This window comes from Tympanuchus pallidicinctus, unplaced genomic scaffold, assembly GCF_026119805.1.
Source record: "Tympanuchus pallidicinctus isolate F22 unplaced genomic scaffold, pur_lepc_1.0 scaffold4, whole genome shotgun sequence".
In the NCBI taxonomy this organism is placed as follows: domain Eukaryota; kingdom Metazoa; phylum Chordata; class Aves; order Galliformes; family Phasianidae; genus Tympanuchus; species Tympanuchus pallidicinctus.
In genome coordinates, this window is record NW_026294758.1 from 41473115 (window position 1) to 41496547 (window position 23433).

General features: G+C 36.4%; 1 protein-coding gene across 3 annotated transcripts in view; it reads right to left on the minus strand.

The window, feature by feature from the left end:
- Nucleotides 1-262: 262 nt before the first annotated feature.
- CNTLN (centlein) overlaps nucleotides 263-23433 on the minus strand; it is a 187176-nt gene continuing 164005 nt past the window's right edge. For all 3 annotated transcript variants that reach the window (XM_052701101.1, XM_052701102.1, XM_052701103.1), the window contains 3 exons: nucleotides 10189-10374; nucleotides 8789-8866; nucleotides 263-978 (listed from right to left, as the gene is read on the minus strand). In XM_052701101.1, coding sequence (XP_052557061.1) covers nucleotides 874-978; nucleotides 8789-8866; nucleotides 10189-10374 — 369 coding nt within the window. In that variant the 3' untranslated portion in view covers nucleotides 263-873. The remainder of the gene's footprint in view (nucleotides 979-8788; nucleotides 8867-10188; nucleotides 10375-23433) is intronic.

The window sequence follows — 23433 nt, forward strand, 5'->3', positions numbered from 1 at the left end:
CATGAGCTCAGGAATCTTTCTTTCTTTTTTTTTTTTTCACATAGGATGGCTGAAAAGAATACAAAATGTTATGATCAAGGAAGGAGGAATCATTTAGTACTGCCAGAGAAATCTTAGTGGAAAAAAAAAAGAAAACTCTATACCATTTTCCCAAACAAAGTGAGGGCTTGCAGTTTGATACTAGCTGAGGAAGAACTGAAACTCTGATGGAACTACTAATTGAAAAAAAATTCCACATTGGAAATAACTTTATTGTAGTGAACTTTCAAAAATATAATTGAATTCATCGCACACAGTGCCTTCCAACTTAGAAGAAAATACAACTTTTCTGAGGATTATTACTCTGCATTGTATAGTTTTCCTTCTACAATCATTCATTTACTGACAGAGAGAGTGCATATGTTATGTGGCATATATCGTAAAGTTGGCATTTATAAAAAGGCCAAAATAAGGTATTCAAAATGGCAATTATATTCTCATATTCTTTGTAAATCCTAGTTCTACCATTCTGACCAGTACTATCAGGAGTTACTTGGGTGTTATCTGTATTTACTGAGTTGTACGGATTTTTATTGGTCATATCAAAAACATCCTCTCTCTACAAAGCTCATGCTGCTATGCACTGCCAAAGCATTTAAAGGAAATTCAAGTTTAACTTTGTATTGATGTGCAGCAATTTTTGTCTTCAAGAATGGAACAGAATGAAACACTACACGTCTTTATAAACAGGAACATAATTAATTCCTCTTGTTCAACAATTAATTAGTTCACAGCTTCTTCTTATGTATTGAACATGCATATTGACAGTTCTTTATGCGACGAGGAAAAACATTGTTAGACAGCACACACTTTAGTCGCCCTTTTTGAAGATTCCTATGTTACACTGTGCTTCATGAGAGAACTGTACTCTTCTCCGAGTTTCTTCTTCTCATTTAATTTTGCCAGTATGGCATCCAGTAAATATGAGGCAAAAGGAAACTGAAAAAGAAATATAGCAAGAAAAATGGTCATTTAACTTTATTTTCTTCATGTTAAAAACATTTAAATTTCCTTCGGCTGTTAGATTTCACTTAGTTCTGACAACTACCATACACGCACAGATCTTGAACTTTGAAGTTCACCTGTCTGGTTAGTGCCTAGAACTTTGCACACCACCATAAAAATGATAAAAGAACAGAGTAAAATGAAAAAAAGATAAACGCCTTATTGAACAATTCATGCTTTACTGACCATGTTAATGATGTAAACTGCAGTACTAGCATCTCTGCCATTTATCTTCAACCAGCTGATCAATAAGGGGTTACAGTCATCTCTAGGGCATGCAGAAGTGGTAGTGCATGTTCTCTACTCTCAGGAGGATGAGACAGAACTACTAGTACAGCCCACAGTGTTGTGGCAACCGCAGCAACTTAAGACACATACACGAAAACCTGTTAATAAAACCAAACCTAAACCCCCAAGCCCCAGAAGCTCTGACTGTATGGACAGGGATAACAGACAAAAACTTGCTCCTCCAAAATACGTTAGCAAAGATTCGCATTTACGTATTTGCAGGAAAAAAAATAATAATCAAAAACCTATTTGATATCTCTTCTGGTATAAAAGATTTGCAGTGTCTTCAAAGAAAGTGACGGTATATATTTTCCTCCATCACTGCATTATCACAGACTGCATGAGTTTGCGGTGTGTTGGGAAGTACTTGTGGAGGGAGTACAGAATGCTCCTCCATGCAGCTGCACCCACAGGGGGGACAGCTCTGTGTCAGAGCAGAACCCAACAGTTTTACTGTGCTGCTTCAGAGAGCTCTGTCAACCTTCTTGAAATCCTAGCGAGACCCGTGGTGACAGAAAAAGTAATAGCCATCATTCATGTCAGAAACAGAGTTCATTTTATTTTTATAAGGCCACTAGAAATAAATTAGCAAAAACTTAGCAGTTAGTTGAGAAGATCAATCACCAACCAAACACCAAACCAAACACAAATGCTATCTCCTAATGTCTGAAATTATACAAGGGCTGCTTTGAAAGTAATGCCTCATATTTCACTGTGTTGGCCCATGACATCAAAGGCAGATGTTGGTGTTACAGCAGTGGTGGCAGAAGCTTCCCATCAGTATTCTGTTACATGTTGTCGTCGTGTAACAGATGGCAGTAGAGGGGAACACTGACATAATGGTGTCTGACATGGAAACATGTATGAGGCAAAGGCATTGAATTCTGCCATGCAGAAAATCTTGTACCTATTGACATTAATTGATGCTTGCTGAATGTTTATGGAGGCCAGACAGTGTGAGCCCAGTGAGGTGGTGGGTGGTGCATTTCAGCAGTGGTGACAGCAACTGTGGGTCACTTCTGCTGGTGCAGATTTTGATGAGCATGACATACTGGCTCTTGTTCACCACTAGCAAAAATGCATAGCTAATGGTAGTGATTGTGTTGAGAAAGCATTTTGCAGTTGAGAATCTGCTCTATCAAAAAGCTCTATTGTGCTCTTTGTATCTGTTGTAGTTTTCACAGAAATAAATAGGAGGCATTGCTTTCAGAGTGACCTACATATCTGGAGAGAATCCCAGTCTACTAATACTTATCACCATTAATAAGTCAGAAAAAAAATATCTAAATTATTAGCAAGGAAAAACTTGTTAACAGCAAGTACCTGCCATGAACTGATTATAATAGGACTCCTGTCTTCTGTTCAGCGGTCACTTTGCAGTCACAGGAAGAGACTGCTAATATGCATTATTACTCTCTTCTATTGGACATGGTATTCTGTACCTGCTGACCAGACGTGCCTCCATCTGTCACAAATAACTTCTCTCTATGATAAGAATTTTCTAGTATTCATCTACAGCTGTCAGCCATCTCCATCTTTTCTGGTGAATTTTGAGGAATAGAGGGATCCAACTCACTAAGCATTCAGAGTAAGCAACACCTAATTTTATCTGAAATTCTGTGACACTTATTTGCTACCGTGCTTTAAAAGCACCGACCCCGGCATCCTGTTCACTCTAATTGCTCTCCTTCCTTGTCTAAATGTGTTTTTACGAGAACACGATACCATTACCTCAATGTCCCTAATTCTTCTTCCTAGCTTGAGTGCATTCATTTTTGATACATCTTACCTCCTTAATGTTCTGTCCAAGATGAATGCCTTCTTATTGATGCCTCTGGTTCATATCATTCTATCTACATTTTACTTGCCGCTCACTACTCTCTGTGGCTTCCATGTCATAGCAAACTGATTTTTAAAGAAGTCTTTCCATTTAAATCATTCATTTAAATCAAGAGCATTTGAAAGTTGAACGTTATGTCATTATTTCACATTTGCTGGTTTCAGAGAAAATGCTGTACTTTTTTTATCTGGTTTTATTTCCGTGCCGACACCCAGAGCTGGATGATCTCTACAGTCTTCATCTTTAATAGAAGCCTGTCAGGTTTACTTTTAATGATGACTCTTTAACTATCCTGGGAAGCTTCCCTTTACATTTCTCCCCAGAACTTCAGAACTGTTGAAGATGTCTCTACTCCAAAGTATTTATCCCAGTTTCCAAACTTGCCATATGCTTGAGGAAGGCTTTGGGAGTTCAGCGAGTGCTAAGTGCACACCTAAGGAGCATCTTGTTTATACCAGTGATAATTATATACAGAATGATACTTCCTTCAAGTGGTTTTCAGTTATCTGTGCCACAGGCAATTTATTCAAACACTGAGCACTGACAGCGATAGCAATCCTAAATCAGTATATTACGGCAGGCTTTAGGAGTAGTATTTAACTGGCTTTTTTGTTTGTTTGTTTGTTTGTTTTAATTCAGAAAATTTAAGAGAGAAAGCTCACCTACATTTGAAGATTCCTTGTTTATTTACCATTACCAAAATTACAGATTTCTTTCCTGAGACTAGAAAGCCATGTGGGTGAAATGGCATATTTCTTAAACATCAGAGAGGTATCTTGGTATCCGGTAATATGATCCTGAAGAGTCAGGAATGGTGGTAGTTATTCCTATTTCTTTCAACTATCTATTCCTACTTTGAGTATGCTTCTTCCAAAGATCCCTTCCGAAAAAAAATATACTAGTTATGTCTGTTGACCTTACACTATACTGTTGAGTCTCACATAACATGTGTGTGCACAACCACACAGCCTCCTGATCTGCCAGTGAAAAGACTGGTCATGAGAGCAAGTAAATGTTGTTATTCCAATGAGGCATAACATCTCAACTCATGGACTCTATCATTATTTGGCCTCTGTTTCACAAACTCTAAAATGTGTTAATGTACATAGAAACAATGGTATTTTATTTCTGGAATATACAAATTAGTGGTTACTGCTATTTTAAATCTCCCCACATGGATCTTCAGGGTAATAAATTTGCTCAACAAAACATGCTGAAAAACTTCCTCAACTCAAATTGTGTGAACCACAAAGAATGACCTCAAGCAAAAGTGCAGTAATGCCAATTTTTAATGACCCAAACTTCCAAATATCACTGTAACTGTAAGACAGTAGAATAGAATACTGAGATATGCCTCATTTCATTATTATTCTTTGTTTGCTCTCCTCTGGGATAGCTGTATGTATATGATGTTAACAGTACCCAGAGCAAGATTTGATCTGCACCACTGCTGCTTTTTAAGGTGCAAATATGTAAAACACTGTGAGGTGGTGACCGTGGTCAGTGTGTGCATGTGTAAGCAAGTGAATGTGCACGTGTGCATTGAGCAGACAACAGGCAATGAGCAAGAGACCTATTCAAGAGAAGGATTAAGAAAGATGCAGACTGGAGAGAGACCAAAGGAAGCAGAACAGGTGAGCTCCAACCAGAACATTTGAAAGGAAACAACCATGGCTGTTGTTGTATATTCGCAGATGAGACCAGAGGAAGTCTGCATTTAAAATCCAGTGTAAATCCTAAAAATGGGTTAGAGAAAATCCTTACTGATGAGGAGTGAATATGCTGTTCCAAGTCTGTGTTCTAGAGACAGATTATACAAATACCTACAGAGAGCCCAGAGAACAAAGGGGAGGGAGTTTTTCTGGAAGTTTTAACTACTGGAATATGATTTGTATACTAATAATGAGGTCATGAGAGGAAAGATTTCATTAGGCAGCCTCATATGAGATGCAATATCCTGAGGAGTTCAGGAAGAGGGAGGGAAGACAAAAGCTGCTCTGTGTCTGATAAGGGACCTGATAAATCAATTCTGACATTTGGTACAGTGCTTGGAAGAGTTACGCAAATGGTTTGTATTTTACTAAAAAAATAGTTCTGAGAGACTTCCGTTAGTAATCTAGATTGGGGTTAACATGTACTCACGTACAGAATTAATAACTGATTGTTCAGAGATGCTCTCCCTTACAATCAATCACAATGAAGGAAAGCCTTGAGTGGTAAGAAATCTTGTCTAAGCTGTGAAAAGAAGTCAGCCTTTCAATTTGATTACACAAGGCTCCTTGTAATAGAAAAAAAGCTAGAGAAAGTTTTTTTCTTGATTATAAACAGAGAATGTTACTACATTGTGTCAGGTTCAAATAACAAGACATACACAAGCAGGTGATGTGGGAGAAAATACCCCACGTGATTAAAAGCCTCATGCAAACTATCGACATACCTGTATATCAAGACGTCCATAATTGTACCCTCCTTCCACAAACACTACAAACTCCCAGATACCCAATATTTTGTGATGCAATATATTTCCTGGGCTCTCTCTCCCATGTCCACACACAAGGAGTTCAGTGTCTCTATACATCATCAGGGACACTGGGTATCTGCATGCGTTCCTGTGAAGCCTCTCTACAAGTGAGTTCTTCAAAGGCAAGAGAATCTCCTAGCTGTCATCCAGTTATTAACTGTCATCAGTTATTACGATGTTTCATTTTTATACTTCAGTGACTGTAGTCCTTGGGTATTGCAGTTTGAACACATAAAGTGGAAAAAGCACCTGTTGGCCATTCCAGATGTAGGTTTAGACAGCTCGTGATTTTTACTGACTGCAGAATTCAGAACATGGGTGTACTTCCAGATTAGATGATCCTTTTGTACATAACTACATCCTGAAGCAGAGATGTCTCTATCAGATTTTAAGTTTCTTCCTATATGGTTCTACAGCGGTTGGTAAAGTGGCTACACAAATTCTGACTGGGGACATTCATGAATGCAAAAATATTTAGCATGGAATTATTAACATTTTTGTAAAGCTGAAGGAAATTACACTTTCTTAAGACATAAGCATGCAGCAAATAAAGGTATGGATGAGGTGTAAAACAGAGGTGTGCTATCCTTTATGATTACACTTAGGGGAATCTATAAAATGACAGTAAAAAGCAACTAGTGCTGCCCCAGTCCCCCCCAAAAATCTCATGCAGCAGTAAAATGGCGTATGTCAGTAATAAAAATAAAATGTCTATGACATTTTAAACGTTATCATACTGTCATGGTGGAATAAAATTAGCTTGAAGAATGATCTAAAGGGATATGATGCAGTTCATTATGTACAACAGCAACAGCAGCAGTTTCCCAGTGTTCATAAAGGTTTCTCCATTAAATTTACCTCCAGTCAATAATTAGGAGTCCACAAATAAACCTAGGCAATTAAATCAATACTGCTGGGCAATTATGTTCCAAAGTCCTGGCTCAATGGCACAAAAAGACACTATATCAAACTGCAATATTAAGTGATCTGATGCAATTTCCTTCTGAACATTTTCTCAGATTAAGAGAAAAGAGCAAGCCTGCACCTTTTTTTTCAGAATACAGAGGAGTTCAGCTTGTCAACCTGTACCTCTAAGCAGTTTCTTCTGAGCAAAGTTCTAGCAGAAAGCTTTAATTCCTTCATGAGCATGAGTTTTCTGATCAGAAATACTACTGATGTCTAAAAAAGGAAATCACAACCAATCTTTGGACAAGGCATGAATTAAGCAATTAAAAGGGCAAAAAACTCTTCTGTGAGCTGTGCCGAAATTAAGAAATCTATGCAATTTCCATCCATGTGAATTAGCAAGGACAGAAAGGAAAAGCAGAGCAGGCAGCACCTAAAAAAGCACTAATTCCTTTGTGATCCTAAAGATTGATTTGCTAAGAATTACTTTTACCTTCGGAGATCCTCCAGAGGAACCCCACAAGATGGAGCAAAAACCACTGAAAACCACTGTGAACTTGTACACAAACAGATGTAGCCAAGCGCAGTCAGCTGCCCCAGCTTTCGATAAGGTTTGGTTACACGGTGAATAACCCCCCCCCACTCTCCATGCCCTGGCTCTGGCTGTCTCCATACATCGAATGAGAAGTGATAAAATTCTGTGTAGGATTTTCTAACAATCTGCTGAAGAACGACAACAAAAATACAACCAGAATTCCTCATCGTATTATCTGATTTATATTTTGGAGTCAGTAATATAAACAGAATATTGAAATTGATAGGTTTTTAAAAAAAATTACGAGAGCAATTTCATGAATAGGAGTAGTTCTCCACTACTTCTGAGTTTCACGTAACACTACAAAGTGTTTAAACTAAAATGCTAATATTTCTGACCAAGCTAGTAAAAGTAAACTGATATTTCCATCTCCACTGCAGCAATTAAGCAGACTTAATGGCAGAAAGTTTGGATAAAGACAGAGGAAAAACCTGTCATTTCTTAAAAAATCTGGTCACAGGTCATAATCTAAGCATGAAAGCTATCAGTGATAAAACATTTCAACCTGAAAGAGATTGTTCCCTTGAAATGATTACCAAAATATTTTCAATCATTCACATGAACGGCATCTCAAATGGACTCACGCTAGTGAATATGCATTAGGAACATCGGATTTATAAATCAAACTTTATTTCATTTCAGATATCAGCTACACATTGCCTGAATAAAGGAGACAACGAAAGGATAATGGAAAAGTTTCAAGAGTCGGTGTCTGTTGTCAGTGATGTCCAAACAAAAGCTGACTATGGCTAGAAAAGCAGGGCTCTCACCTGCCAATAAACTGCCCTTGATCACTTACAAGAGGGGAGCATCCCAGCAGACTCTGTGTGTATTAAAAAAAAGACTTGAAAGAGAAGAAGAAGTATCACACAGGTCACAGCGGCAGTCTCAATGGACCCCTCAGGGATTTCTGCTAGTCTCAGCCTTGTCATCCTCTATGCAGCTTTCCTCTCTGCCCAGAAAATGTCGATAGGAAAATGTTTGAGGGGCCTCTGGTGGAAATTTTTTCATTCTTTCTGCATTGACAGGATGCCAAATCAATATTTACTTCCCACTAACAAGCTGCTCGAGGTCTCAGTAGAAAATATTGTAGAGAATGCGGGAAGACACGATAATAAACAGCTGTCTGGCTATGAGGAAAACATGAATTGACTGGAAACAGGTCCACAGTAAAAGGTCATTGAAACCCATGAACTCCTCAGGTGTCCATATCAAATACTAACTTTAAAGGCACATAGTAAAAAATCTCTTTTTCCTAAGAGGTATGAGAGGATGGATCCTTTCCACTGTCTCAATAATTTAATTAATGCATTTGCCAAGATCTGTGCTGGTTTTCTTCAGCACTGTTTCAGCTTTCAGCTGTAAGTTAGCTATAGCAAATTGTAGGTTAACATACCTTCAGTTTTATCCACCAACTCTTAAGATTTCTTAAGAGAAGTAAAAAGGAAATGCTACCAAAACAAGGATTTTACGTTACTTTACATAATTATTGGTGGCATAATTACAAAGACAATGGACAAATTACAACGTAAAAACACTTATCTATTCAGAGGAGAAAGTTGTAATTTGTTAAGGGAAGAAATAAATTTATAACCTGTGCTTCAAGAAGTTTCTGTATACACAGCAGCCATTCTTTGTCTTTTTCAGATTCCATTTTTGCCTTTGCTGTTTCCTAAAAATACAGATACATAATATTTTAACACCATCTGAGAAGAACATAATGAACAGTATAGGATATGTATAGTAGATACATGTTAAATAAACAGCATGTGGAAGTAGGAATGATGCTCTCAGAACCAGTTACTTGAAGCTTGTCTACTGAATATGAGGGCTCTGCTAAATTTATAAATCCATGTTAGTGCATGTCTTGAATCATATGTTCTTTTCTATATAGGTACATGTGTATAGGTACTCTATATGGAAATCTTACACGTCCAATTTTCTTACACACTGATAAATGGAATATGTGTTTAAAATTTATGTAGTGAAATCTCTCATCACCTATATTGAGTATATTCATGTTTTACACATACATTCCCAACATTGCTTAAAAGAAATAGGATATAAAAGTCTCTTTGAGAATGAGGCAAACAGACAACAATTCTGTCAAATCCAATTGCTTTACAAGGATATATAAGAGTGATAGGGTTTTTAAAGGTGTATAAGCAGGGAAAGGATCAGTCCATTACATTTATATTCATGGTTGTAACCCATATAGATACACATGCATACACATAAAAAGCAAATTTATTTAACTCATTTGAATATCCTCGTTTGTAAATGGTGAAATGTAAAGCTCCATTAAGGCTAAGAGAAGACTAAGTCTTCACTGAAATATAGTTACAGGTCAATGATGGTCAACTCCTAGACATTTCTTAAATATAAGTGCAGAGGCTTTTTCATGTATTTCTTGATCAGGTCTCAGTATATCTGGATAATGACAATTCCTATTACTATATATATTCCATAAAAGGTGATTTACGAAACACTCAAATATTTCACAGTAAAACAGAAAAATGTATTATAGAATCATCAGAAAAAGGCAATGGATCCTCCTCCAAAAATATTTATCTACAAGAAATGCTTTTAATGAGTATCACAATTCAAGAAAGTAATCATCAACGGAATCAATTTGGCACAGCAAGATACATTCTAATTTTGTTTTCATTAATGCAGAAGTCTGTTTAAAATGTATAACCCTGCCAAATATTCCCACAAAAAAGGAAACTGCTAAGGATTTTCAAGTAATGCTCTACATCTGCGTGCTCAAAACAGTATATTCATATTTTATTTATGTATGTCCAAAGTCTTGACACCTTAGGAATCTCTAACCTGACCTTTTAATTTAAATTCAACAATTCTGTTCTTTATTCATGCTAGATGATGCACAATGAAATTTCAGTCTTTAACTAGATATTCTCTTCCAATTAGAATGGAAAATTACAGCATCTTCAGATCTCGCCCCTTTTTACTGAAGTCCTTAAAATAACTTACCTCATCATCTTCTACTTCTAATATCTCCTCAAGATCCGCTGTTGAAACATTAAGGATAGACGCTGCCAACTGAACAGACTCTTGGGAAAGGCCTTTTTTACATGCCCTTGCTTCTTCCATTTTTTTTGCCTGTTTGACTTTTATTCTCAGCTCTTGTACGCTATGGTGTATCTCTCTGGTGAGAGCCTGGAAGACAAAAGCAAAAAACACTGCTATTTTTCTTAAAGTACAAACACCGTGGAAAAAAAAATACCATTTACACTAAATTCTTTTATTTAGGAACTGACTTCATTCTGTATTATTGGTTGAAAAGAATACAGTCTGCAATATGAAATAATATGTTTAGAAAACAAAGTATGAAATAATACATTAAAACATAAAGCGTTCTGAAATACAGGTATATATTTTATGGGTATGTTTTTAGCAAATTATTCATAATGCTGTTTGACAAAGCAGCTTCTGCAGAATCAATTAAAAATCGTTTTCTGATCCAATCTACTAGAATTCATTTCTGTAGTGTGGTATATGTGGCTAAACCAGAAAGATGTTTGTAGCTTAAAAAAATCCAGAAAAATAAACAAATATTGCTGAGAGAAAACTGACTGGTAGGGGGCAGCTGTTTGAAAGGTTTAAGTGATAAGACACGAGCACCATTATCTGGAATGGAAAAAAGGGGCAACTAGGATTTAACAATCCTGATGTTAGCTAGGAAAAAAGAGATCACTGCACAAAAAACCCTGTAGTCTCAGAAGAAACCCAGTGGGTTGAAGCTGCTCTCTTCATTTAAAACCCGAATAAAGGAATCAGCACAAAATATCCTGCTGAAGAGACTGCCTGAACGTCAATGAGAGCTGAATGGGATTCAAACCAAATTTTGGGTTCTGTTCCACAGTACTGAGCTTGAGTACACACAAGTACTGAGCTTGAATAATATCTTCCAAAGCTGAACATGTGCAAACTGCATAGTAAAAAATCGATGTTAAAGTTCCTACCTATCCTGTTCCTAAAATTCTCTGATTCAGTGAAATAACACAGTGTTAGCACAAAACATCAGTTACATAAGTGCTTTGTTTCAACATTTATGCAAGTATGGCAGAAAGATTTTGTAAAAGGCATGGTGAGACTATTTAAAAACTGTTGGCTAGGAGACAAGAGCAGTAACTCCACGTCAGAAGATCCTCATAGTGTATTTAATGATTCAAGCTGAACAGTGAGGGTCAATATAGATACACCCGAGCTGTTTAAAATGAGAGAAAAAACTTTTTCCAATCACCATATGTGTTGCGTTTCTTATTGAATTATCTCTCACTGTGTAGCTGATAAATTCCTAAAAAACATTTTGCTGCAGAATGCCTTCATCTCTAGAAAGTGACAACGGGATTATGAAGACTGTTTATTGGAATTTGAGGTTAAACAATCTACAGCCTCCACTGGGCCAACACTTTCTAGAGCCTCCAGTGTATTCAAAACATAGTCATTGCAGAGCACTTGATAATAATGTTCAAAGAAAAGACAAGATTGATTTGATTCCAATGCTTGTTTACTCGTCCTACGCTTTTTCTTTTTAACATTTTGCTCTACTTTTGTAAAATTTAATAATTAAAAGCAAAATTATCCTACCACAAACCACAAACCTGAGGAGAGAACATACAGTGAAATTTGGTTTGTCTGATTCAAGCAAAAGTCCCTCCTTCTGCAGTATTTCTAACAGAATACCATGTACACAATCTTGTCTGCAACTAGAGGGCTGATGGGAATGAAGAAACACGAAATGCTTTACAGGCAGCGAGCTAAGGTCACTTGGACAAAGTTCACAGAAGGAAACAGACAAGGAAAGAATACAACCCCAAGTAGAAAAGCTGCCATTATTAAAGAAAATTATAGATGCATCATTTTTTTTTTAAATTTTTATTTTTTAACCTATGGACTTTAGATTGGATACTGAGATCAGCTATTTTTCAATATGCCTTCTTCACACTGTCATGTAGTAGTAATAATGTTTTGAAATATATTTTTCTCGGAAAGTGCCTTAACAAATGGCAACTTCCTTGTTGACATCTTATTTGTCATAAACAAATAGATCTTTGCACTGAATAGTTCTTAGTTTTTATAATTTATGTGTCAGTTTATACTTTATTACAGAAGTGTTTAATGTCAAAGCCATAGAGGTGTTAACTGTGTTAGGAAGAACCATTCCCAAATTGAAAATGGCATAAAACTAGGAGCTAACCAATTTTTAAAAGCTTTTATTGATGAATGTACTGAAGTCAGTACAATACCATTCTTTGGATAAGAAATTGATCTAATGCATTCTAGAGCTAAGTGCAGGATTTTAAACTACAACATTTCTCACTTTGTATTTCAGAATTGTTTTTTTTTTAAAACTTATAAGCATACATAGGTAGTACAAACTGCCTGCAAATGAAATCAATGCTATATTGATACACAGTAACACTGATGTTGTTACTATTAGCACTACTACGATTTTTCTCTTTGTTTTTCTTCGGTGTGAAGTCTAGGGGATATTTTCTTGCTAAAGCCATCCACTCATCTGTTACCAGCAGCTATTCTGGTGGGACACACTTAGCCTCCACCAGCCAACTAGAATAGGAATCCCTGATTAATTTCTGAAAACAAATCTACAATATATCTTGTCACACCAGTGCAATTGCTGCTGGCCCAACTACAACAAAAGTAAGCTTAAAATTCTGACAGCAAGTTTAAATTACACAGTTCTTTTTAATTGGTAGCAACTGTTGCATTATCTCCTGCTTTGGTGGACAGAGGAAAAGCAAAAGACATCCTCTATCTGGATTTGTGCAAGGCCTGTGGACATCACATCCTCATCTTGAAATTGAAGCAAAGGCTCCAGGCACCTCACTCCCAGTACTTGAGGATGACTTATAAGCTGGAGGGAGACTGACTTTTTACATGGTTTGATAATGTTAGAACAAGAGAGAATGGCTTTAAACTAAAATAGGGGAGATTTAGGTTAGATGTTTGGAAGAAATTCTTTACCCAGAGGGTGTTGAGTCCCTGTCACAGGCTTCCCAGAGAAGCTGTGGCTGCCTCATCCCTGGAGGTCTTCAAAGCCAGGTTGAATGGGGCCCTGGGCAGCCTGAGCTGGTGGGGGCCCTTGGCAGGGAATTGGAGCTCAGTGATCTTTAAGATCCCTTCCAATCTGAGCCATTCTATGATTCTGTGACTCCAAAAAGCTATACAGCATTTATTATGTCTAATGAGTTGCATGAAACTCAAAAAACACTTCCCTTGTAAGCTGCATTTTTACAACCCAAAACATTCACACAATAAGTCTTCAACTTTGGTTTCAGCAAGCAAGCAAACACTTTTTTAGTAATATAATTCTGCTAGGTTTGAAATCTACGAAGTTGAGGATTTTTGTTTGTTTGTTTATTTTTGTTTAAAAGGTGACATTTACGTAAAAGCACAGGAAGTTGTGGTGATACACAGACAGTGAGAAGACAATTTTAATATTATCTTTGTACCCCAGAAGCTTAGACACTATTCAGTCCTGGAATTGACACAAATTGACCAACGAGCCCCCCTCATGCTACAAAAGCAAAACAATTCCTAAAGTTATTCTCCTAATTTCTGTGTTAATTTACACATTCTATTGTTATTGTTTGTAAATACTTACAAACAATGCAATGTTTATGCTGCTTCAGCAAGCAAAACAAGCAACAGCACTTTCTTTAGTGTAAGTACAGTTATGTGGTCCCTTTCCTCTCTAAAACTGATTTTAAAAGTACACTTCAATGTCCATCCCTGGAGGTTTGCAACACTTTTAATACTAATGTTTAAGCATGATGAAAAAAAATCAAGCCTGCTGTATAGCGATTTCTTTTAAATATACACATACACACATTATTTAAGTTTCCTCACATACCTTCTTCACTTAAACAAGTATACTTCCTAGCTACCTAGCCATTTATTTGTTTGTTTATTGATTGATTGGGAAAGGGACAACAGCGTATATGAGAAATAAAGACAAGACAGACCACTGCAGCAGATTTGTCTGGGCAAGGGCTATAACAAGTATCATTCCAACCCCTGGGAATCAGTTAGCCTCAGGAGGTTCAATTAATTCTTATGATCCCCAGAGATCACATGTGATTTCAGAGCCTAGCAGATGCCCTGAAAGCAATGAAACTGTGTACAGAACATACAGACTGGTCTCATCTTTCATTCAAAAAATGTATATCTAAGCTATATGATTCAGCTCTTAGATCTATCTGTGTAGGTTTGAAGGAATTAAGATAGACTTCCTCAATCTTTTCTATTAAGACAAAAATAAACAAACATTGACAAGATGTGGAATGTTTTAAAACCCAAACAAACAAACAAAACCACACTCAAAGGAGTGTTACAGTGACAAAATTCTTTAAAACTTAACAGAGCTTTAGAGTTTCAAAGGCTAATTCAATAAAGAGCTGAAATGGATAAACATGCCTACCAGAGCTAGGTACCTGACTGAAATATATGGTTTAAAAGGAAAAATCTTACAATCTTATGTTGATTAGCCTTGACAATAGTACTCATAACTTCTGAGAGACAGTGAAAGATGAAAGCACATATAGCCTAGAAGAAATGTCTGTTGCCTGATGACCCCTAGGAGCTCCATTTTAAATAAAGATTGAGAAATTGCACTATATACATACAGAATAATGTAATACTGCAGCTGCATCCTCAACAAAATTTTCTACTTTTATTAACTCAAGTAAGTCTGAACATACATGATTGTAATTAAGGATCTAACAGACAGTACTGAAAGATTAACTGAAGTCATTTAGAATATTACCAGATTCTTCTACCTTTGGGACAAAAGCTATCTCCAATCTGCAGTCCAACAAGTCCAGCATTCTAGCACAATCCTGTCTTCTTTATGGCTCTGATTTATAGATGATAGATGGCGAACCAGAAAAAGTGAATTCAGTAGTATCCCAAAACCAATTACAGCAAGAAAATCAGGAGCAGAGTGGACAGATTTGTACAGGTTTTTTTTTTGTTTGTTTGTTTTTGTTTTTTTTTGAGTTAAATCCAACATGGGTTTCCTGACTAAGATCTTGAGTCATGCAAACTGAGAAGGGCCTCAAGATTTCACTATCTGAACATAAACCTCAACTACCTACCATTTAGAATTGGACGACCAAAAAAGTCCATCAAAATGCAAAAATGAAGAAGAATATTAAGGTACAATGACAGAAATGAGAAACTGTGTTGACTAAAATCTTGCCATTTCAACACATCGCAGACGTGATTGGAATTTGCGCTATGTAATGGTTAAAGTTGATTATTCCAAAGTTGCGTTATTCCTCCTTGTCATTAGGGGAACAGAAGAGAGAACATCTCAGCTGCTAACTTTTAAATACTGTCTTTATTCACATTTCTGCAAAACATCCTTGCTAGCAATCTCATTCTATGTCACTTACCTAAGTACCATTCCATGTTGATTCAAACTCAAGCTTAACTATTTTCAAGTTGAAAAGTGAAAATATTCTTTTGACTTAATATACAGTCCTAGATGCCAAAAAGGCCAAGGCCAGGTTGGATAATGCCATTGGCAACCTGATCTAGTGGGTTGGCATCCTTGCCTGCAGTGGAGAAGTTGGAAAAAGGTGGCCTTTTAGGTCCCTTCCAACTCAAACCACTCCGTGATGCTATGAAAACCATGGGAAAAAAGATTCAAATGTATCAGTTTGACACTTATGAGAAAAGTAAGTTGACTGTGTGGCACTATTTCCCAAAATTCGGTACAATTACCCATAAATAAATAGAAAAATGATCTAGGTCACAGCCAGCTTTTAATTTTAGACTGTTTTCAAAACAAACCATATTTTAAACAATGATGGAGTGGACTTATTCTGGACATTTACAATGGAGTTTGTGCTTAGTAGAGAGAGAAATAGTGCTTAATATTTTTAATTACTATATTACTACTTAGGCATATACTTCTAAAGACAATCCCTTCGTAATCCAAAATTTTGATCTGCATAATTATTCAGCTTCTTCTCTTTCTCTTTTCTAATTCTCTCTTGATAAGTGTTTACTTATCACCCTTTCATTTATGCCTAAAATCTTGCATTAAACTCTTCTTCTTTTTCGAGGATTGTTCATAACATGACTTAGTGTGGAATGAAGCCTCTTCTGTTATATCACATGGGCACTTCATTGATGGTTCATACCAGCAATACTGGTAGAGAATGAGTTGAAATGTGTATCAGTGTGCGTGTGTGAATGACATGCAGAATATTTCTGTCAAACTACATTGGTTTCTAAAATTGTATTTATGTGAAATGAGAAATAAGAATAATTTAAAGTCCTATTTAAATCCCACCTCATTCACATGATTCTTTTTTCCTGCTATGTATTCTTTGTTTTCAACAGAAATTACTTCTAATTTACATGGGTGCTATCAAAACAAACATCATTTCTTTAAAATGTCATATATTACAGTTATTTACACAGTGACAGAAATTGGAGCTTTGCACACATTGTAAGAGATGGCTAGGATCACAGAGAACTTATCACCTGAACAGTCAGGACAGATAAAGACATCACAGTTCTACCAGCCAGGGCAAACAAAGAATCACAGAATCACAGAATCACAGAATCACAGAACTGTAAGGGTTGGAAGGGACCTCCAGAGATCATCGAGTCCAACCCCCCTGCCAAAGCAGGTTCCCTACAGCAGACAAAAGAATATTCAGGGCAGACCAAGAAGGACCAAGGTGAAGCAACCTTCCAAAGGTCACACTGAGGGTCAGTGACCAAGATGTGAAAAACACCAAGATTTTGCCAATACTTAGCTTGATGTCTGAACTTATGCCGTCTTTCTGTGCAGACAAAAACAAAGCATAAGGACTCTAAAGCAAATGCCCCATGTAAGACCAGTGCACTGCTGAAACAAACATATTTGATGCCTAATTTAAGAGGCCAGCTCGAGCACTTCCTATATTTTGTAAGACATTCCTCGTGTCAGTTGGCAGCTTATGAACTGCCTTTTCTTAAAACACTGTTGCTGCTATTTACGATTCCCTTCCCCTAGAGCTATTCCCATTTCTCTGGTAGCCCTTTCAATGTGCATTTTGGGGCACTCCCTCAATTCTCACCTTTCTAAATTACTGAAGACTTCACAAGGCTCTGCCTGTGGATGCCTTCTGTTCATTCTGCTTCAGCTTTCTCTCACAGTAATCTGACCAATATTCATCAAACAATCATTTCTACATGAACTGTTAAATCAATCATTACTGGAGACCTTTCTCCTCCTTTTCAAGTTCTCCTATTTTTCCTGTCATTTTCTCAGTAAGTTTTCCTATCAGTTCAAGTTCAGACCTATCTATCTCCCACATTTTTCAGTTTACAAAAATTGTTTCTATTTCTCAGACCCCAAACTCACCATTACCTTTAAAATGGGCTTCCTTCAGTATCTCAAGATTATCCACCGAGCTAAATATCGGATTTTAGAAAGTAGTCTCTCCAAGTCATTTAAAGGATCTACAGCTCTCAGCTGAGCCTGCTGGAGCTTCTCTCCAAAATTTGAAAGAATTTCTTTTTTTCCCTGAGATAGAGTAGGAAAGCATACACATGTTGCTGAAAATACTCCCCTGTTCAGTTTTGGTCTTTTGGATCTGGTTGCACAGTGATTAGTATTAGTGGGCCACAGTCTGTGAGAATGCTTTGCAACCACCACACAAGAACGGATCTAGCAATAATATCAATAAGATTATCCATGTGAATCAGACATGCACCTAAACTTTGCATGAGACGTGCATGCATAGTTAGACCGGTTGCATCATTTAACAAATTTTTCTAAGCTGGTAAAACAGAGGGGCATATGAAAATATACTGTGCAAAATATTTTAAGCCATATCTGTTATCATTCTTCTCTACTACAGCCATAGAAAACAAAGGAAAATGGTATCCTTTTAAAGCTAAGAAGTAAAGAAAAAAGAAGAGTACAGAAAACCTTTCTAAAATCTTTCTATTTATTCTTCATTTTTAGTAATCAAGTTTTTATCTATTAAGACATCCACATTATATTCTGTTCCTGGCAAACTGTATGCATCACTTCCCATATGCCTTCTGTAAACTACAAGAGTTCAGCCATTTACTTCATTCATTAAAATTCACAGAGCCTATTATTCTGTTTACAGTCTAATAGATATTCACTGTCACTATTCAGACCTCTGATTCAATTTGCCTAAATCCCAGATGCAGAGTAATCCTGATGGAGATTAGCTTAATTTATCACCAATTTCTTTGCAGAACCAAGAAAGGTTGGTATTTCATAATAAAAGCTGTGGTTCTCTCTCCTTTTTTTTTTTTTTTTTTTTTTTTTTCCCCTAAAGCAGTATGCATAGTGAAAAAGAAGTGCCTGCTCTTTTAAAGTTGAGATTTTTCAGTTTTGCTTTGCATGTCAAGACACTTTCTCTTAAAAGTGTGTATTCTACAGATGAGAAGACTAGTTCTCATCAAACTGGAATGCTTTCCTACAACCATATATTATGCTGATTTTGCCAGGCCACAGATTGGCAGACTCATTGTTTACTCCAGATAATATGAAATAATCACCCTGGGTATACTTTTCTAGGTAAAGCATTGACAGTTTGAAGAGTAATAAATGACTTATACTTACTTTTTCACTGCTAAAGGTTCCCTGTGCGAAACATTTTCTAGCAACTTGAAGTCATGTGAAAGGTGTCCACTTTCAAAGCAAAACTGACAGTGTTGATTTATGATAGTGATATTGTCTGCTGTCATTTGCAAAATGTCCCAGTGAACCATCTGTGGAAACCTTTGGTCAGACAACACTTCTAACTTGACAGGTTTCATGTACAGTTGTGTAAACTATTCAAAATAAACCAATTTTCATCTGCACAGAGAATTGTAGTTCTATTCCAATGAAAATTCAGTCAATTTCTTTCAATTATAAAATTTTATGGTTACCTACCATGCTTAGCATTTTTGAATGAAGAAACAAAACATCAAGGCTCAAATAGCATCCTGTGTCTGATCTAGGTAGCCCTATAAAAGCTACTTCTGCACACTCTGTGACCACTTTAGAGCAATAATACTGCCAAGGAAATTGAACCCACAGATTTTGAGAATACAGCCCCTGGTGGAAATGTTCTGCAAAGAATATTTCTTACTGTTGCACTGTAACTAGAGAACTCTGAGAGTCCGCTGCAAGGACTAACTTCTGTCAAAAGAACTGACTTTGTAGTTGGAGGTATAGTCAGAAGCAGCGCACTTGTACTGCTCTCTTGTTGGAAAGAAAGTGATCAAAAAGCCACAGAACATTTTCCAAATATTTGAACATCCAATGAAAAATACATATAATCTTTATCTCTTTTCTTCCTTCCTTTCTCTTTCTGAGATAAAGAACAAATAGGATATCATCTACGCATGGCCGTTCTGAGGAAAATGTGTTTTCTGGCCATGCTCTCTCCCAGCATACAACAGTTAAGGAGAAAATGACGATGACTGTAAATAATAGGAATTTGCCAAATGGCAAGACTTTTTAACAAGAAAGCAGCGGGTCATTAATTCAGCCCGTTATTTGTAACAGGATTCCAGTTTCACATGACATTTTCAATTAGAAGTACAACTGAAAAAGGCAGGCCCAACATCTCTATTGTCACGTAAAGCTGTCACATAAAATTGTCCCCGTTGCCTGCACTATGTGGGGTGCACTAAGGTTGCTGCTGCTCCGAGTTTTCAGGTTAACTTAAATTGGTGCCTTTTCCTGAGAAAGCTCACAGTTAACCCATGCAGTGTTCGTGATATCTCAAGGGAGGGCATTTCACTGGGGCAGAAATAAACAGTAAGATCCACAGGTGGAACTTTTTGACAGAAGTGTTAACGGTTGACTACTGCAGTTAACTAACATGCTGTAGTTAACTGTATATTAAACCATATCCCAAGGCAGCAGTGAGAAAATATGCCATGGAAAAATAGATGCCAAAATAAAGGTAAACTGCAGAAAGGTTGAGGGAGTTTAACACAGGCTAAGAAATAGGGTAAGCTGAGTGCACCAAATGGAGGTAGAAGGCGGCCTTGGACATGTATGTGACTGTAAAGGAGAAATGCACCTAGCTTAAGGCCAGCTCTGAGTAGCAGAAATGAGGGCAGATGTCTTAGGAGGGTGAGAATAAGATCTCCAAGTAGATCCACTAAGCTTGCCAAGTAAACTGCTGTGGGTCTTGATTTTGGCAGTCAATTTTATCAGATGGTTATACTGGAGACTTATCAAGAACAATGCCAGCACAGACCAGATGTGAACTGTGCTTCTGTGGGTATCCTCCATGGAGGGCACATGCCTCCCAAATCACAGAGGCATTAAGGAAGTGAGAAACGCACTAAGCTGACTTTAAAGCATTTGGCTGCCATCAGCTATTTATTACAGCAGTACTTGAATACAGGCGCCTTATCAGAATTTTGGAACATCTTCCTCAAGGTCAGAGAAGTTCTGAGATGCTCGTGCAGATGTCATCAGTGCAGACTAATGTTTTTTTTCTTTTCTTTTTTTCTTTTTTTTTTTTTTTTTTTCTTTTTTAAATAAAGGGGTTTTGATAACGTACAGTTGAGTAGGACACATAATGTCACTGACTCCTACTGAGCCTTGTTCTTTCAGGAAGAATTTCTGGCAGGCAATATGTAGTAAAATTATAAGTGAGTTAAAAAAAAAAAAAAACAACAAAAAAAAAGCACAATAATGAAGGAAAAAAATTAGGGATTGATTTTGGACTGTTTCAAACTGTATCCTCTATTCACCCAGCCAAGTAGTCTAACGACAGATTTTTAACTTTGTCCAGCGGCTGTTTTCTGTGTGTGTAGTTGCAGGCACTACAAACACAACAAAGAACATTTTGCTCTGATTGCTGTGCTGCACATAGCTTGCAAGATCCACCTGAGGATCCCCTACTGCAATACACGATGTAGAAAATATTGAACAATGGTATACTGTAGAAACTGAATGGTACAAAGAGAATTTATGGTGCTGGTAGATACTGGACAGGATGAAAAGACGTGGATTTACAAAAAGAATCTAAAATCCTCTCAGGGTGACTAGCAGCTCTTTATAGGTGGCTTGTATTCTTCTATAATAAAAATACATTTCATTAGGCCTAGCCTACATTATACTTACAGCCCTACCTTCAGTATTATTTATCTTAAATGCCATTGATAAATTTTATAGGATTTGATATCTAAGTGTGAAAATATTTTATAATCAAGCTTAGCTGTCATCTTGACAGAACTCTAGAAACATCTAAATTTTATGAATTACTTTTCAATTCAACCACTCAGGCAATTTTCAATCTATTTAACATATTATTGACATTGCATAGCATAATTTTTTTATCCAAACATCTCAGAGTGCTAAGTCAGATATCTTAAAGAACAGTATATTAAAATGAACAGTAATGTTTATCAACTGACTTGCATTTCCTTCAAGGAAAGAAAGCAGGTTTATTCAGTACAAATTATTTCACATGAAACCATTCTAAGAAGTATAACTATGCCTCCATGGTTTAATAACTGAATTTCCTAGCAGATTTTCATTATTTTAGCCAGAAATTAGGTCAGACTAACTGACCTAAAAATGTTTATCCTGACTGCATTTTCTGAATGTTGACTCTATATCTGAACATTTTTAAATTACTCCAATGCTTATGTCAGTTTTAAAGTACATATTTATTTTGAATTTTTATCCAAAATGAGGATTAGCAAGAAACAAATTCCTCAAAAAGCCCGGTAACATTGTTAAGACATAACATTTCTCAATTTAAAGTACTTCTTCCTAAAATTGTTTATAATTCTCTGCTGATCATAGTCAGTAGAGACTTGTAATGTTAGATTTGGGTATGTTTCATCATCTTCATTTAACATCAGTCTACTACTTTTCAGGTACAGAACAGAAATACAAGATTTCTGTCTTTACACTGTTGCAGAGTTGCTCTGTCTAATTCTAGGTCATATACACTCTGTAATATCAGTCTTATTTTCAGATCCTGCCCTTCACACCTTGGCATGACTAACCATCTTGATCATCTTCAGTCTCTTCTCCATCCTCTATTGCTACTAGTATTTTCAGGTTATCATCTATAATCCATTTCCTAATACCTCTATACTGCCCTTTTATTTCTAAGAATTAGGTTCTGTTTTATAACATGCAGTAACACTAGCAAGAAGCTATCCACTAATTATGGAACTGTGTTTTTTGTTTGCTTAACAATCTGTTACAGCGCACAATTCTTCACACTTTCTCTTATCCCAACCTTTCCTCATAACAACTTCGGAGACTGTACTACTCTGAACAACACCGAATCCATACGTCATCTATTTCAAGTGCCCTGTTTGTTCTCAGTGAATGTAATTTAGGACAAAACACCTGATATCCATAGCACATTCCAACAAAAATATGTCAAAGAATGACTTAGAACATATTTGTTACAGCAACTTCTGTTGGCAATTGCATCTTACACAATTTTTAGAAAATATTATTAGATTTTACAATCTAGCAATTTTAGTTACATGCTGAAATTCCCAAACTGTGATCCCAACAGCAGTACTTTATTGTATATTACAGATATCTGATTAATTCATCAAATATTCTAATTTGAACCAGCAGTGTTTAACAAACTCCTACCAGAAAAGTCTCCCTCAGGTTTTACGACTTTGCACATTGATCCAAATGCATTCAAGATTCTGTCATTCTGAGTTCTCAGTAACTCCAAAACCAAGTGTCCTTTAATTCAGAATCACAGCACTCTCCCCTGCTCTCCATCCCAACTTGCAAATACCTCCTTTTCACATTCTGTCTAATAGTGAAAGTCTTCCTGAATGGTAAATTAGCACAAGACAAATATATGCAGGAAATGTTTGCAATAAAATTATATATTATCATCCCACTTTGTTTGTTTCGGCTATTACAACATCTAACATCTCTTCATATATCAAGTTTACTTATTACTTTTCTTGTACAGAAAAGTAAATTTCAGTAAAGAAAACCCTTTATTTTCTCTTCACACTCTTCGCTAGACAAGTTAGATTGCCTGTTATAGCCTACATGGGATGTAAAAAAAAAAAAAACCTTAGAAAAATTTACATCTTATGTTTATTAGGTTTCTGGTAGTCCTTTAACTAGTAGTTAAATATCACGTGCAGATCATTCTGCTTATGAATTTTCCTCTACTATTAGAGTTAGAGTTCAGTCTTTCATAA